Genomic DNA, 17,213 nt, shown 5'->3' with positions numbered 1-17,213 from the left:
CCGGTGACCTTCCTTAGGCATTGGTTTTGGATCTTCGCTAGCGGCGCGACGAGTCCCTTCGATAGGCAGGCCCTCTCGCCTAAGGACCACACTTGGCTGCTATAGGTAAGGACTGGCCGTATAATAGCCGTATATAGAAGTCGTGACTACCGGAAGTCCGCCCCCTATATAGACGTAGTGAGCCTCTGGTATGATGCTATATTCTGTTCAGCTTTCCGTAATATTGCCTATACGTGCTTCCTCTACCGTAGCGCCGGGTCCACCTATAGTCCGAGGATCCTGAGCTGATTTGCCGGGTTAGTCGTGTGCCCCTATATCTGGATAGAAGCTTGTATATTGTAGAACCGTGGCCGGCGCGTAAAGTGTATCAGATTGTACTTTTCTGGGGCAAACCGAGCCCCGTGCCTCCTAGCCCAGTCCTCGCAGATCTTGTGCTTCTCTTCTAGTAGCCTACAGTTCTCCTCAGTCGAGGAAGACCACGCTAGGATGTTTGTGTCGTCTACGAAGCCGCTCGCAGCGGTGTTCTGGGATTCTAGGGCTGGGAGCAGCGTCGCCATAAAGAAGAGGAACAGAATAGGTGCTAGCGTTGAGCCTTGCGGGATTCCAGTGTGGACTGCTTGAAATGGGCTTCTGTACTGGCCGACCAGGATCGACGTACTACGGTTTTGGAGGTAGGACCGTACGAAGTTGACAAGCCACTTAGGGAGTCCCTTCGACCTTAGGATGTAGAGTAGCCGCGGGTATGACACGTAGTCGAAGGCTCCCGATATGTCTAGGCTAAGTAAGGAAGCCACCTTGTCCCTATTCTTATACTAGATAGCCTTTACCTGAGAGGTGATAAGTTCTATCGCGGATAGCGTCGATCGCTATAGGCGCGCACCTATCTGGGTGTCCGGGAGTAGGGAGTGTTCCTCTGCCGCCTCGGAGAGTCTCGTTGCAACCAGCTTCTCAAGCGCCTTCCTAAGAGTGTTAAGGAGCGCAATTGGGCGGTACGACTTCACCTGCGTATAGTCTTCCTTCTGCGGCTTGCGTAGGACCACTGTCGTCGATTGTTTAAAAGCTATCGGGTGGTACCCGGTCTGTAGGCAGGCGTTGAAGATCGCTACAACTGCTAGGGCTAGTTGATCTCTACACTTCTTTAGTAGCTCGTTTGGGATCCTATCCGGCCCCGGGGCTTTCTTCGCCGGCAACTTCCTTAGCACAGCGGCAACTTCTCCCTCGGACACCTCCTGTTGGACCGCGATGCTAGGGGCTAGGGGAGTAGAGCTGTTTATGTCGCTTAGATCAGCCTCGACTAGGGGCGGGAAGAACTTGCTAGCCAGTAGACGCGCCTTGGCCTCGGGGTCGCTAACCGGGCCACTAGGCGATTGTAGCGCTAGGATAGAGAAGGAGGGGCCCTGTGTAGGGTCCTGTCGGGCCCATTTCGCTAGCTTCCACATCCTCTCTAGCTTGCCGGCGATTTCTTCCACTGTGGCCCTCCAGCCGACTGCTTTCTCCCTTCGTATTATGGCTTTCTTCTGTTGGCATGCCTCCCTGTATACGTTCTAGGCCTCCTCGCTATAGCTGCTCGTCTATACCCGGCGGGCTCTCCTTGCTTCTCTTACTACCGCAGTGCACTCCGGCGTCCAGTATGGTTTAGACCATGTCGTTAGTTAGGCAAGCGGAACGTGAAGTGAGGTCGCTTTTCTTATTTCGTCTGTCAACCCCTGGACTGCTTCGTCTATCTCGTCTTTACTGTTGTATTGCTGCTGCGCGATCTGGACTAGCCTCTTAGAGTCATCGAGGTACGCCTAGATGTTGGCCCAGTGGGCCTTTCCCCAGTTTGGCTTAGGGGTTCTCGCTAGTGTGCGTTGTATCTGTGTCGCAATAGAGGTCCTGACTAGCATATAGTCTGACGACGCCTCGAGTTCATGTTCGATCCCATAGTAGGTTACCGTGTAGTAGTGGCTATCTGAGATCTAGGAGAGGTCGATCGTGCCTTAGAGTCCCCCTCTCTTCTAGGTGCCCAGGTCCTTCGGGGTATTAAGGGCAATTGCGTTGCTCGCCATTAAGTCGAGTACTTCGTCGGCTATAGGGTGCGGCTGCATAAGGCTTTCCTAGGAAGGGTGGTGTATGTTAAAGTCTCCTACTACGATGTGGCACCCTTGTCTCTTGAGCGCACTGTCTAGGTGTCTGCAGACCCCTAGGTCGCGGCTAGACCTCGAGGCTGGCGGTTGTATATATAGGTTGTGTATCCAGGTGCTACCCACGTGGAGGGAGGTAATATCGCCCCCGCCTTCTTCGTCTACGTAGTACACTACCTCCCAGTCGGATTCTAGTATGTCCTTGCTGACATAGAAGCACGTGCGGGGTCTGCCGTCGCCTCGTAGGCATGTCGTGTAGCCTAGTGACTTGTAGGTCGTTAGTCTCTTATAGTGCGGGTTAATCTATAGCTCCTGGATTGCAAGGACGTGGTGGACGCGCGGGTCCGCCTCGTGTAGGAAATGGTTCTGGACTATATCCTTGCTATAGTTGACGTTATACTGGATGATGCTAAGCGTGTCGAGGCTAGTCATCGGCATCGACAATCATTTCCTCTATATCGTCCTGTGTCCTACTGCCCTGTACGTCCTGGTCTACGCCTATCGGCTGTGTACTAAAGGGGAGCCGGGCCTAGTTAGATTCCCTCGCCGTAGCTAGCAGAGCACGTGGCCTCCCGTACGCCCTAGGTTGCGCATCCTTTATATCGTTCTCGGCCCTAGGGCGCTTGTGCCCGACCGCCGCTAGTTAGTTCCGGTATAGGCTAGCCTCACGGTCGCCGTAGAATCTTAGGGCGACGGTTCTGTTTGTGATTGCCTTGTTTTTCGCTAGTTTCCGCTATGGGCATTCCGCACTATACGATAGGTGGTGCCCCGGACAGTTCGCGTACCGTCTCGTAGTCGATGTACAGTCCCTAGACATATAGTCTCCTACACAGTTCGAGTAGGCCTGCTTGTTTATACACGTGTAGGTTTGGTGTCCATACTATTAGCATTTGAAGCATTGGAGGACACGAAAGGATGAGGAGTGCTTTTCTACTATCTTGAGGCTGTATTGCTAGACCAGGCCTTGTTCTATCGCTAGATCCGCCGCTTTCGCGTCTTATAGCTATACTATTAGCGCCGAGGCCTTCTTGCCTTCTGGCCATTTCCTATAGAGCCAAGTCGCCTTCTGGATTGGAGAGTTAAGAGTGACCGGGTTGTCCTCTTGGAGAGCGCGTAGGTGACCCTGGTTGGTTAGGTCAAACTCCTTAGGCATATCGTGGACTAGGATCGTGAATTGTTTCGTTAAGACCTTCGCTGATGCCGCAACCTTAGATGCCCACTGTGGCTGTGCCTCTAGGTGCCTCCTAGTAGTAGCAGAGCTAGTATAGATCTATAGAGTGCCGTTAGACTGTTGGTTCACTACGACCACCCCTGGTTGGTTGATTCGTTAGGCGAGCTCCTTGTTCGATAGCTTCGCAACTTCGGCCTGGTCTTCCTTTGCTATAATGCGGATCGTAACTGCATCGTGCGTTAGGCGGGGGCCTGGTATCAATGCCGCGACCGATGCCTAGCTATAGGGGTGTTGATTCCGGGTGGCCTTGCTAATCGCCTAGGACGTCGTCCTCATTTCTTGTTGCCCTCGGTGATACGACAGTACAAGCGCCGTACGTAGCTAAGTGATCATTACCTATAGAGACCGGTAAGGGAGCTGATCGTTAGTTTCTATACTTTTTGCGTCCTCTATAAGTTGCTGCTAGTTGTCTTAGGGGGGCTTCGCCTATAGGGCCGTAGGCGCCGTTAGTGCCGTAGCCTAGGCTGCCATTGCCTAGGAGTTGCCTAATGTAGCTAGGCACCTCCGCGGCGTTTGGAGCTGAAGAAACAGGGTGAAGAGAGCTTCAAGCTGTCCAGATTGAATGAGGTAGAACTCCCTTAGTCCTAGGGGCAGTGGCCTGCTTTATATATCGTTAGAATGGCCTTGATGAGAGCTTTCGAATATGTCTTGTTTTGGCGCAGAGATCGATGAGCCTCTACTCCTAATAGTCTAGGTCGACTATAAACTTAGAGATCTACGTGATTATGTCGTCGAAATCGCCGTGCCTAAGATAAGGGGGTTTTAGGCGCGTTTCTTCGATAGCTTTAAACTATAACTAGTTAAAGTCGCTACCGACGAAGCTACTAACGAGCTCTAGTTTCTCTAGGTCGGAAAGGCGTCGTTTAATAATCTATTTCTTATTTAGGCTAATCTAGGCTCTAATAGACAATATCTAGTTAAGGTACTCGTCGTTCTAAGCGTTAGACTTTAGAATAGGGGGATCCTCTATCCTAGGCGCCTTACCTCTACTAGCTAGCTCGTTATATAGGCCGAAGTTATCTTTGTCTAGGTAGTCCGCCCTATCTATCTCCGCGTCGCTATCGCGCTTAGGGCGGCGGTACGACCGAGTAGCTAGGGGTATAGCCTAAGTAGCCCTAAAGGTGTCGTTTAGGCTAGTAGGCTAAGCCGCGTAGTTATTACCTAGGGCGCGACTATAGGCTAGGCCCTCTCCGACTAGATAAGTAGCGAAACCTTACTAATCCGGTAGGTAATAACCGCCTTAATTAGGGTATTAGTTAGTGTCCTATATACTAAAGGCTTAAGTAGCCCGCCCCGTTCGTAGGAGCTAAGATAAGGTTAGTAAGGTTATGTTAGGAACCGCTGTACGTTATCCCAACCGGGCTTGGATCTTTGCAATGATGTCTCTGACTCGTTGAGAAGGTAGTGGTCCCAAACAGTATATGGTGTATACTTGAAATGAGTTGAGCACGAGGCTCCTATCTACTTGCAAAAGAGCGTCGTCTATATAGTGCCGTGTCTTGGCGTAACTGATCAAACTGATCAGACTGATCACTGAGCATACTGATCAGACTGATCACTGAGTCATACTGATCAGACTGAGCGCTCAGTTGCCAAGGTCTCTGAGCTGATCAGTTTCGGATTCTCCCACTAGTGTCTAGGCATCGATTGGTTGGCTGGAGCTTCCCCAAACCGATCCGTAACACCATCCCCCTTCTAGCTTAGTTCCGTCCCGGAACTTCTCACATAAGCCCGCTGTTCTTCATCGTTTGCCTGGGCATCGCAATGTCTCCTCCTTCCATTTCTTCCAAAAGTTCCCTCCGTCGACAAGCCCTTGCTGTCGACATACAACGATCCGGTATCGAGATGGCCCCCTGCCATCACTGTCGGTCCGCTCGAGTCGCTGCCACCGAGCAGCGCCCAAAATGTGTCGTTTCGCCCCGGTCGGGAAAATGCTCGGAGTGTGTGAGGAAGGGTTACTCTGATTGCGACGTGACCTTATCCGCACCCGAGTGGACGAAGTTTCGCGACGTTCGTGATGGCCTCCAGCGAGACCTCGAGCGTGCGGAGGAGAAGGAGGTGGAGCTTCTCCATCAGCAGGCCGAGCTCGCTCAGCGCATTATTCGCCAAAAGGCGAAGAAGATCCGTCTTCGCAAACAGCTTCGCCTCGCGTCCGGCAAGGCCGACGACGCCGTAGCGAAGGAGCTCGAAGATCTCGAGGCGGCGGAGGAGGAAGAAGTGGAGGAGTCTGCTGGGGTGGAGACCGCGTCGTCGTACAAGGAATTCGATCCTTGGCAGATGTCGGTCCAGGATTGGAACCAGCTGTGCGATCCTTCTTTTCCTTGGGTCGTGCCTCCTCTGGCCTCATCGTCGTAAGTTATTGTTCCAGTAGTCTTTTATCCGTTGCTGTTGTTGACTTCTGTGTCCTAGGTCATCAAATCAAGAAGCCGCTGTTTGATGCCTTTGTCGTCAGGTCGTTTCTGCTAGGCAGATTTCGAGAAGAAATCCTCGCATTCCTGGTACGTCTTTGTCGCTGTCGCCCGATCCATCGCATTGAACTCGCGGCTGACAACATTCTTCTTTGGACAGTCTCTAGCATAGTGGCCTTTCTTTCCACATGCATAGCAAGTTAGATCTCTTGTTAACTGCTTGCTTCGTCCGCGCCTTTCCGTGGCGTCGAGTTCCATTGGATCTCCATAATCAGGGTCGTGACTTCTGGCCTTGAAGCCCCCTCTTCCGCCTCTCGCGGGTCTCTGGAATCCAGGCTGTACGAATCGGTCGTACTTCAATTCCTGGAGTCTCTCGTCGATTTCCTTTGCAGCCTTGACCATCGCGGCCAAGCTGGTGAGACTGGAGTTTCGAGATAATTCGGCTTTGACGTTGTCCTTCAAGCCTAGGTAGAACTGGGAACGAAACGCTGCGTCGTTCCACTCGAGGTCGGCGGCATATCCTTGGAACTCAGAGGCGTATACGGCGACTGAGGTGTTTTGTCGGAGTTGTCGGATATGTCGGTCGGCATGAACCTCCTCGTTAGGTATCCCGTAGAGATCATTCAGTTTGATCTCGAACTCATCGTAGTCGGCAAATATCTTCCGGGTTTCTGTCTTCGGGTTGTCTCCTTCGTCCTGGTTGTTGAGCCAGTCTTTGAGGTATGGTCTGAATCCCCGGGCTGCCCTGCCCCTTAGGAAGGATGCGGCGTACAAGACCTTAGAGGCCTCGCCATTAAACTGTTGGGCGTTGAAGTAGAGGTACAGCTGAACCTGCAGCTGAAAAGCCTCCAGCTTCCCTTGTGTCCCATCGAACGTCTCCGGTGGTGACACCTTAGGTGCCTTGGTGAACTCGTGCATGCTGTTCGAGCTTGCAGAGGGTGTTGATCGTTTTCCGCTTCCAGTAATCGACATTTCGCTCATTCGTTCCGTGATGCCAGTTGACTGTGGCTGTTGTCGTGACGGACTCCGGGTAGCGTCTCTCCCAGACATATACAAAGGGCCCTGGTGGTGGTGCTCAAAGTTGTTAGGAACCGCTGTACGTTATCCCAACCGGGCTTGGATCTTTGCAATGATGTCTCTGACTCGTTGAGAAGGTAGTGGTCCCAAACAGTATATGGTGTATACTTGAAATGAGTTGAGCACGAGGCTCCTATCTACTTGCAAAAGAGCGTCGTCTATATAGTGCCGTGTCTTGGCGTAACTGATCAAACTGATCAGACTGATCACTGAGCATACTGATCAGACTGATCACTGAGTCATACTGATCAGACTGAGCGCTCAGTTGCCAAGGTCTCTAAGCTGATCAGTTTCGGATTCTCCCACTAGTGTCTAGGCATCGATTGGTTGGCTGGAGCTTCCCCAAACCGATCCGTAACAGGTTACCTCGCTTAGCTTTAGTACTAAGGTCCGACTAAGGCGTAAGTTAGAGACTTATAGCTTAAGAGATTTACTTATAGGCTAATTCAACCTGATAGAAAGGCTAAAAGGAAGGGAAGCTACTAGATGTAAGAACCTTAGCGAGTATGAATCTGAGATATAGAAAAGCTTCCTGAGAAAACTCTAAATACAAAGCTGAGCGCCAAGCCGGCGGTGTGTTCGGATAAGAACGTCACAAAAACTGAAGCGGAAAAGCACGTGACCGTCGGTACGTGATCCGATTGGCTTAGAGATAGGTCCGCACTTCCTAGAATTCTACCTTCTTAGATCGACATGACCTTGAATATCATTAACAACACCTTATAAAACGACACAGACATGCTCACAAGGCTTGCAAACGAAGGAGAAAACACCGCTTGATTGTTTGAAAATACTGACCAAGCTATAGGCTTCCAACTTGCTTGCTTGTGACAAGGCTTGATTGCAAACCTTGGAGAATGACTTGCTTGTTGATCAGACTGGATACCTCCAATCGATGGTCGCGGCCGAGACATTACGCCCGGGACCGGACGATCTTGCTGCAAAGGAAATGGAGTGACAGACAAGGTCGACTCACACTGGCGGTGCAGTCACCTTGTCCCGCTGGGTGGACGAGCCTAGGTATTGGAATACTTAAGCTGGTCGCTACACCCGGAAGGTGGACTGTTCGACATGACCAGACACCGCCATGGACCAAAGCACTTGGTGACAACAGCACATGCACTATGGCCACCGATACGACGCTCAAGCTGCAAATACCTCACGTTGGTCGTCCGATAAAGCTAACGACCATGCCTTGAAGGCGCCATTCAAGCTTTGCTAAGCCTTGAAGGAGCAGTACAAGCAGACTGGCAGTACACCAACCCGACGGCGTGAATGACTGGTCTGAACGGGGTGTTATATTCAGCACAGGACACAGCCTGTCAGAATGTTGCTGAGAAACATGTGCTACACACCAGCTGCAGCCCTTCCGAATTCCCAGGGCACCGTCTCAGGTGCGGCCAAGCGCGGAGCTGTGTGCCAAGCTCATTGGCTGGACAGCTTGTCGATCACTCTCATCGAATCTAAATGACCTTCTGCATCTGGACACAGCGCCGCCTCTTGCATGCCTTATCATGCACAAGCCTCAGGAGCCACGCTGAAGTTGGCTGGCTTTGACGCTCTTCGCCTCTGGTCCTAGGCGAGTCGTCTGGCATCGGACAGATATAAATCCTGACTTAGCTGCATCTTCCAGCACCTTGATGGTAGCTCAACCTTGAGTGAATGTTCATCAACAACATGTTATCACTACCACTTACTCTTCTGGCCATCGCCCCGTCGGCATATGCTTGGGGCTCACTCGGACACGAAACCGTGGCATACATTGCCTCGCACTATGTAAAATCGCACACCAAGACTTGGGCCCAGGATATCCTCAACGATAATACAACTAGCTATCTTGCAAGCGTTGCCACCTGGGCTGACAGCTACCGATACACTGCTGCAGGAGCATTCTCCGCTCCCTTCCACTACATCGATGCCGAGGATAACCCACCATCAAGCTGCAGTGTCGACTATGACCGCGACTGTGGCACCCAGGGATGCTCCGTCTCTGCTATCGCCAATTACACCACAAGGGTGCAATCCGCTGAGTTGCCAGATGAGGAAGTCAATGTGGCTCTGAAGTTCCTGGTCCACTTTCTCGGGGACAGCACTCAACCACTCCATGACGAAGCGTACGAAGTGGGCGGCAATGATGTCGATGTTACCTTTGACGACACAGACACCAATCTGCACCACATTTGGGACACGAACATGCCGGAGAAGCTCCGTGGAGGCTATAGCTTGACTTAGCCGTGTCGGTCCCCATGCACCCGCGAAGCGGGTGTTGGACAACCCAGTGATATTGGACACCTCAACGATATCAATGAGGTATATTCAACTATCTATTGGCTATATCGTCCATACAGGCAAGCCATATTGGCATAATCTTCCGTCTCTCCACTGGATAAGCAGGTCTGTTGTATGTCCCCTTGATATAGCTCATAATCTTGCTTATCCGGTGTCTCAATTCACCTATTCCTTCACGTGCTAGCTGGGCTTCAAGCTGCTTTACTGTGTTCTCTTCACGTTCTTGTATAGCAGCTCTTGCGTTGATAGCGTTCATGACACCTCCACGCTGAAGGTGTTGTCTCTTCTGAGTGTTGCGAGCATTGCGAGCGTTCTGGCGGACCGTGGTGTTGTTCAATTCAGTTACTGCTTCGGTGCCCTCAACGACAGCAATCTGGGCTCCACGGAAGAGTGGCTCCAGTCGCTGCTTAATAGACTCATCTATCAATAGATCAGCTATAAGCGCAGCAGTGTATCGACCGAAGGTCCTCACTGTTGTTGGAAGCTGCTTATCGTTGACAATCGGCTCCGGTGTTGAGACTCGTTTATTCGATCGAAGAGCAGCTAGGTCTTGCCTTGCACGAGCCAATATTGGCTCCGGATTGAAGGGGTAAATACCACACTTCTCGAAGCCGCTTATGATGGTTGTTGGCTTCATTGCTTGCCTTCTGAAGGCCTCGAAGTCATGTAAGAACTCGAGCTTGTTGTAGTCGCTGCAACCATAGCGAGAAGCTGAATCCACAGCCTCTGCGTGCCAGTGCTTGTAAGGCTGGAATACGACCACATCTAAGGGCTGTAGAAAGTGTGTTGTATGGGCTGGCAGTGCAAAGGGGATTATCAGATGCTCGTCACAATATTCAATGAATTCAATCGTGAAGTGAGAGCCGTACCCATCCATCAACAGCAGCCTGTATGCACCTCGCTGTGTCTTCGCAGAGTGCTCGTTGAAATGTCGCAGCCATTCCAGTGTAAGCAGGTCATTCGTGTATCCAGAATCACTAACACCCACAACCGTGTCGTCTTCAAGGTGTTGGTACCACGTATTCAGGTGCATCTTCCCTATCAAGATGAGGAAGGCTGGAATCACATGCCCAGCTGCTGAGACAGCAACAACATCCGTACAGCTCTCACGGTTGTTAGCAGTAGGAAGGAAGTTCTTCCTCTTCGGATATTGCGTAAGAACGTACTGGTTCTTCGCAACACCAATGCGGAAGCCAGTCTCGTCCATATTCCACATGTCCTCAGGCAATATGCCATGCTCTTGACCGGTCTCCCACAGCTTGCTGTACCACCATTCAAGGTCACCAATATCCCATGCCGCTGCTCTTGCTGCTTCCAATGGTTGTTGCTTCACCTTCTTCCATTCTGGATGTCGATTGAGCCATCGTTGTGGCCACTTCGAGCTCACAATTGGAGGTGATCTAGGTCCAGTATGGTATCGCTTAAGGATCGAATTTGCGCTGATCTGGACCATCCGGAGTCGCGCGGATACGCCTATCTTGTCACACCTCCTCAAGTAGGATGCAAGAACAGCTTCTTGATCGTCTGTCAACACCGTGTGCGTACGCGGCCGTGTGCTGCGTGAGTTGTGACCGAGAAGTCGTCTTCTGAAGCGTTGGTAATCGACACCCCAGTTGGCGGCTACCTGCTTGACAGGACCTGGATTTGACGCGCCGCAGTACCACTGCACGGCCTCACTGATGAGCTCCTCTCCTTCACGATAGATGGAAGCAACCATATTGATGAGATAACGCGTGTTGAATGGAAGATACGCGTGTTAGAAAGCGTGGTTTTATTGAGGTGTCCAATATCACTGGGTTGTCCAACACCCGCTTCGCGGGTGCATGGGGACCGACACGGCTACGCTCAGGAATGGGCGAATGACCTAGTCAAGGAGATCGACAGCGGCAACTACGAGGATCAAAAGCCGAGTTGGATTTCCGGTCTGGACATTAGCGATGCCAAGAACTCTGCCCTTTCTTGGGCGACTGATTCCAATCAATACGTCTGCTTGATTGTTATGCCAGATGGTGCTGATATTCTCGAGAGTGGAGACTTGTACCCGACCTACTACAACAGTGCTATCGATACCATTGAGCTTCAAATCGCAAAGGGTGGCTACTGGCTTGCCAAGTGGTTGGATGCCATTGCAGCGAACCAGGATGCGAAGAAGAAGAGGATGGTGCATGGAGGGATGACGCAGAGCGAAGACTTGACTGGCGGCTATCTCCTGCCGCTTGCACCGATGAGCCGAGCGCAGATGAGGAGGGAGGCTGTTGGGTACAATTGCAAGCATTAACGCTATACATTAGATGAGCTACACCATTGGGAAGAACTATGCTCCCAAGGATGTACAGAATAACGCGGCAATCCGATTGGACGACCACCTTCTATACTTTCCTCACAAACGCCAAGCTCGCCATGCGATGCAACGATAAACATAACGCCATGCTCCGCGCCTCTCAGAATGTTCCATCAACCATGCAAACCATTGTACAGTCAGTCCCTCAGTTTGACGTCAGCAGCCAGAGAATGCGCCCCAACCTCTAGCAAAGTATTGTCCATCATCATGCCGTCAAACACGCGAGATACTCGATCATTGGCTCATCTTGGAATCCCAGCCAAGGCCAGTCATGCCTCATCGGGAGGTCCGTAGTCCACGGGACGTGGAATTCTTGAGCCGATCGACTTGGGGCCACCGAAGCGGCTGTCAGTCATGGTATCGTGGTCGGTCCCTTGTTGGGAACACCGACTATGTCCTCCGTACAAGGACTGCTGCATGGAGGAGAACTTGTTCTTGTTTTTGCCGTATCGCTTTCCTGCGCGGCCACCCCTACCATCCTTCTTCACGACTCCATTTCCTCCACGGTACTTCTTGTCGGGTTGGACTCAGCTGCCTGGTTGAGTTCGGTCCGTACCGTGCGGTGCAAGATGGTCCTTTGCGCGAGAAGTACATTGAGTGAGGTTGTTGCTGATGCGACTGCTGATGCGGCTGAAGTGATTTGTGCCGTGGCCTGGAGCTACCGAGGCCATACTGACGAACTCTGCGACGCCATTGTGCAGATCGACTTTCTTGCCTGGTTCCTTCTGTGATGTTGGCTGCGTCATAAACCTGGCCTGCGTGTAATGGGTATTTAAGCAGCGGAGCCCCGGTGCTCTCGCGCTAAGAAGCTTGGTCCATGCACACTCATTCACTGCACGAGGAGTTAAACGCTGCTGATCCGCTGAACCCGAGTGCGAGTCGACAGCTTGTCACGACAGCGATGCAAATGCGGCGCATGTCGAATGAGAAATCGTCAAGGGCATGACAACACATGCCGAGTCAACAGCTGATACACTCTCTTAGCGCTTCGCGCTCACCAGCAGGTGCAGTCCTTCCTCGACTGGTGATGAGTCATCAGGCCTCATAGTGTGCTAGTCGAGCGTTCCTTACATCGGTGTGCACCCAGATGCCTCCAGCTGAACCTGAGGCTGTGACATGTCTTACTCACCAGCAGAGGCCTGTCTCAATACCGATAGACCTGTCGTATATGCTCGACCAACCATTTTTGCGGGTGCTTACAACACTTCTTTGTGTTCCGCGAAACGCTTGCTCTGGCCGGAAATGTGCATATGAACAAAGGCCTGATGGACGCAGCACGAAGGCGGACTGTTTCCCAGTCGAACTTTTCGTTTGCACGATGCGAACCATTGACCATCAAGTTGCACATCGTTCATGGACTGCATACCACGAACTGGCTTTTGCCGTTGGTTGAGGCGAATTTCTGGGAGAGGTAGCATCAAGAAGCCTGAAATTTTCCCTAGTCCAAGTCATAGAACTTTCAGAACCAAAGCAAGAGCACATCACCAACACCAGTCGCGAGGGCCTCCCAAATCGCCACTGGAGCAAGGCCAAATTTTCATCGGTCTCATACGACAGCTATGCCAAAGCGTGAAGAACTGCTCTGCAGTGTCCGAAGATGTGGCGCAACATGCTCAAGAATGTTCCGAGTTGACCGAAATGATTGATAGAAAGTACTGCACCATGCTGCGGCTACAGGGTGACACAACAAGCGATCACGCATCTCAGATCGCGACAATACAAACCGCCATAATCAGCCAAGAACAGGCAAGGACAGAGCAGGAGGCACGTCTCAGGACCTTCGAGGCGGACCTGGCTACACACGAGGATGAGTGCCTCGTTTCATGGCGCGCACTCTATATTGTAGCTCAGCAATACGTCAACTCCTGCCTCGACGCTAATTTCGAGCCAGACTGGGCTCTCAAACCTCGAGGATGTTACTGTTTGAGTGCGTGCCTCGATCTCAACGTTCTCAAGGAGTCCGGCGAGAAAGAATTGCAACGCCACCGACATCGGCTTAACGTGAACAAAACCGATCAGTGGCGTGTTAAGGGGTCAACCTCATCTGCCATTAGTTCTTGCCCATCGCGCCTGGAGCAAGGTCTGCTCGCAGCTCGCCTTGAGACACTGCTCACGGAGCAGGTGCAACTTGAAGCCGAAATCGCCCGACTCTCTTCGATCCAGAAGTATCGATGTGAGCATCAGCAGGAACTGAAGACCTTCCTCATTGATAACTTTTTCCAGCCACTGCTCACTGGCTATGACGAGGCCGAAAGACCCGCTGATGCCCCAGCCTCCGACTCACCAGATCTCGCCCAACGCCAGGCGATACCACATCTGACTGGAGACGAACAACAAGCTATCGACCAACTTACACGCCGAGATGACATGGACAGAGTGTACCATTCTACGCTGGAAGGGTTGAAAAGCGTACAACGACAGCTGGCGAACGCCATGCTAGCGCATAGCAGCACTATGCAGCGACACTTTCTCACCTTCACGAACTCGAGCGTAGAACGCTTCGAGCAATACGGGGACTACTCGATGCGAGATATGAAACTGGCAATTGCTAAGGCAGAGCTTCTTCTTCAAGCTCTGAGTCAAAGATACCAAGAGCTGGGACTATCAACACCGGTAGTGCAAAGCCCCACTCGACAATCCGACGAACAGGCCCAGATCACTGGCGGTGGTATTGCTGCCTCCGAATCATCAGCTGTACGAACACCCGTGATCAGATCACAGGGCAGTCCCTTTCAACGCGATAGAATGAACCGATGGAGATTGAGCACCAAGCAAGGGACACCAGACCCCATGAGTCCAACGAAGTCCGCTTGATAAGATCATTCAAAACAATGTTCCGGCATCTTGAGGGCATCAACGTGTGGAGATATGGGTGCTGGGAGGCAGATCCAAAGCGTCCCTTACAGCAGGCCCCGGAAGGGAGGAACCGCGAAGATCAGTACATGCCAAGACTAACTTGTGCTCTATGTGTTACCTTCAGTTTCCACTGTTCCAGTACAATATTCAGGTGCTGCAGTGTGCCCACCTTCGACACTTTGTCGGTGTCTTTGTTAGCTGTAGCTCTCTTGAACAGTGCACAATTTCTAAAGACAAAGACAATTAATTGTATACAAGCTAATCAGAAACGGAAGGCATCCATTCGATTATTCTGAACATCCAGCACAAAGGTGACGGAGTCCCTACCCCAAAACTCTGACTCCCGTCTACCCTACCTACTCCTCGCGTATTTCACGCCCAGGTTCCACCTCCTTTCTACTCAGATTAGTATGAGGGTCCGCGTCGAGACACATCCTTATGTCTTGGTTACCAAAGCTCCCAATTCCCGCATGGCTTTACCGCGTCATACCTGTGGCTAGACCGAGCAACCTACCGTCACGGCCGTACATAAACAACGGCGTTGCAAAACAAAGGCCTCGCACGACGCGCGGCGCTCCGGTAGTTGCCACAAAGACCGAAATCACCACCCTCGATGGGCCAATCTTACGCAGTCGCGTGGGGGTCATGCTACGGCAACTAGCGACGAACGAGGTATCTGCTCACGAAACGGAAGAGCTACCTCCTAAATCAGACCGCGTGGATTGAAATGAATAGTGGCGGGTGTGGTGTTGGCCTCAGGCAGACATGACGCTAAAATCTCGACCAATCACACACACCCACCACTTTCAATCCCTAAGGGTCTGAGGAGCTTATAACGTTATACAGTTTGGTCACTAACACTATAACCTATAAAACCAAAACAACGCGATAAGCAAAACATAGTATATAAGTACGCCTATTCGATAGCTAGCGTATTTACGAGTTTAACGTACTAAGAATTAGCTTAATAGGTAGTTAGAAGCTTATATAATTACTATTATTATAAGCCGACCTATAAATACGACCTAAGCCGTAATCAAGCCCGTATATAGAGTCGTATAGGCGCTAAAACTACTATATAATATTGCCTATATAATACTTAGAGCTTAGTATTAAACAGATATAGTATGTATATATACGGAAGTTAGGATACGTAATAGGGAAGGAGAGAGGACTAATATAGTATACAAAGGTATATAGTAGAACAGTGTTTAGTACTAAAGGTGTCTCTACTATCGGTATAGAGACTACGTCTCTTATACCTATATAGAGGGATATTGCTCTAGTCCTAGTTCTGTTTTACTACGCCTTATCGGTTTTACCTATATCTTATCCTACGACGGTAGTTCCTATTACGTTAGAAGTATAGGAAGTTATTATACGGGCTTATATAGGGTGTTTTAAAAGCAGGTTATATATTATATATATCTATCTAGAATAAACAAGTATTGCTCTTAAAGAGGCTATAGGTAACTAATTAGTTACCTGATTCTTAGCGTACGTAGCCTTAAGTTTTAATAATAGGATGTTACCTATATATACGCTCGGATCGCGACACACCCCCTTAGCTCGTACGCTAGAGTGAATGAGCTAATTCCTATATAATCGCGTACACCCTATTATAACTACCCCCCTACCTATAGTAGTAACGTTAGGCCCTCGGTATTACTACTACTATAGTAAGGGTAAGTCAGCTATTTTAAGTAAAGTAAGCTAAGGTAAGTGAGGTAAGCTTTATACCCCTTCCCTTATTCCTTACTTTTACTACTGCTATTGTTACCTATATAATAAAGTATAGATTATATAACTATTACCGGTAAGATAGCTTAGGTAATAGTCCCGTTATACGGACTTTTACTTAAGTATGTAATTATCTTACCTACCGGTAAACATTAGAGGTCCTAAGTTCAATCTAGGGGTAGCCTTAGTCCTATCGTATACTTAAATATATATTGTCGTCCGCTTAACTTATTAAATTGTCCGATAATTGCTCTATACTAAGTTATTTCGCTCCGGCGAATAGTAAGAGAGCTCGCTCTACCCCTAAGGAGTATAAGATACTAGTTAGTAGCGTAATATACTAGGCTGTCTACGATAGAGCTTTTACTATATAAGGTGTAATAGGGCTCTAATAGGTAATACCGGAGCAACGGTATCGGAAAGTTAAAAAGGCACCTTCGGGGTGCCTTACTTTCTATACTTTTAAAGGTCATTACCTTAGGGTAGTTACACCTTTTTGTTTTAGGCAAGTGTATACTATATACGAGGTGCGAAAGCAGCGGATAATATAGTAACAAGGTAGTAGTATTGTTACTAGTAGTAAGTTAGAGGCGTTTCTCGCGTTCTAATTAGACGCGCTACTTTTGTCGCGTACGCGTATACTACTACTAGTAACAGGGGTGTTTCTCGCCCTTACGCTATTAGCTAATAGGAGTCCGAGAAATACCTATTAATAATAGTACTAGGGCCACACCGGTAAATAGTAGATACTTTGCCCTAGTTTCGTTATCGTCTATAGTATTAGTAGCTACTAGTAGCCGTGTTTTACGCCTACTAGCGCTTCTAGAGAGGTGTCCGTAAAGATGAAGCCGTTTGGTATTCGTTTCGAGATAAGGTAAGGCCGCTACTACGGGCTTCTTAGGCATCTATTAGCCCGTTACCTCCTAATACGGCTATAGAGGGTACTAAGATATATAGGTCTATACCTTCCTTAGCTATATTAAGTAGCTTAACGAAGTGCTTATACTTCTATAGTAGAAGTAGCTTAGTCAGCCCGTCTATAGGTATGTCGTTAGTACTAAGATACTTGATCTTAATATCCCCGCGCTAGTCTCGCTATTAGAGCTAGTAGTAGTAGATATTAACGTAGCGTAGCTTCGTATTAAGCT

The 17,213-nt window shown here is 50.0% G+C and overlaps 4 protein-coding genes across 4 annotated transcripts; 3 read left to right on the top strand and 1 right to left on the bottom strand.

The window, feature by feature from the left end:
* Positions 1-8,516: 8,516 nt before the first annotated feature.
* On the top strand, positions 8,517-9,071 carry CLAFUR5_12927 (Nuclease S1; the record flags this gene model as incomplete). Its single annotated transcript, XM_047912075.1, has 1 exon — positions 8,517-9,071. One exon carries the CDS (start codon positions 8,517-8,519, stop codon positions 9,069-9,071), a length of 555 nt encoding a protein of 184 aa, XP_047767751.1.
* Positions 9,072-11,127: 2,056 nt separating this feature from the next.
* On the top strand, positions 11,128-11,406 carry CLAFUR5_12926 (Nuclease P1; the record flags this gene model as incomplete). Its single annotated transcript, XM_047912074.1, has 1 exon — positions 11,128-11,406. One exon carries the CDS (start codon positions 11,128-11,130, stop codon positions 11,404-11,406), a length of 279 nt encoding a protein of 92 aa, XP_047767746.1.
* A 332-nt stretch (positions 11,407-11,738) lies between these two features.
* On the bottom strand, positions 11,739-12,215 carry CLAFUR5_12925 (uncharacterized protein; the record flags this gene model as incomplete). Its single annotated transcript, XM_047912073.1, has 2 exons — positions 11,739-11,995; positions 12,026-12,215. 2 exons carry the CDS (start codon positions 12,213-12,215, stop codon positions 11,739-11,741), a joined length of 447 nt encoding a protein of 148 aa, XP_047768435.1.
* An 892-nt stretch (positions 12,216-13,107) lies between these two features.
* On the top strand, positions 13,108-14,283 carry CLAFUR5_12924 (uncharacterized protein; the record flags this gene model as incomplete). The annotated part of the gene is made up of 1 exon (XM_047912072.1): positions 13,108-14,283. One exon carries the CDS (start codon positions 13,108-13,110, stop codon positions 14,281-14,283), a length of 1,176 nt encoding a protein of 391 aa, XP_047768433.1.
* Between the last annotated feature and the right edge of the window lie 2,930 nt (positions 14,284-17,213).

This window comes from Fulvia fulva, chromosome 11, assembly GCF_020509005.1.
Source record: "Fulvia fulva chromosome 11, complete sequence".
In the NCBI taxonomy this organism is placed as follows: Eukaryota; Fungi; Ascomycota; class Dothideomycetes; order Mycosphaerellales; family Mycosphaerellaceae; genus Fulvia; species Fulvia fulva.
The sequence above is the reverse complement of the archived record's forward strand: the minus strand, read 5'-3'. Positions and strand labels throughout refer to the sequence as shown.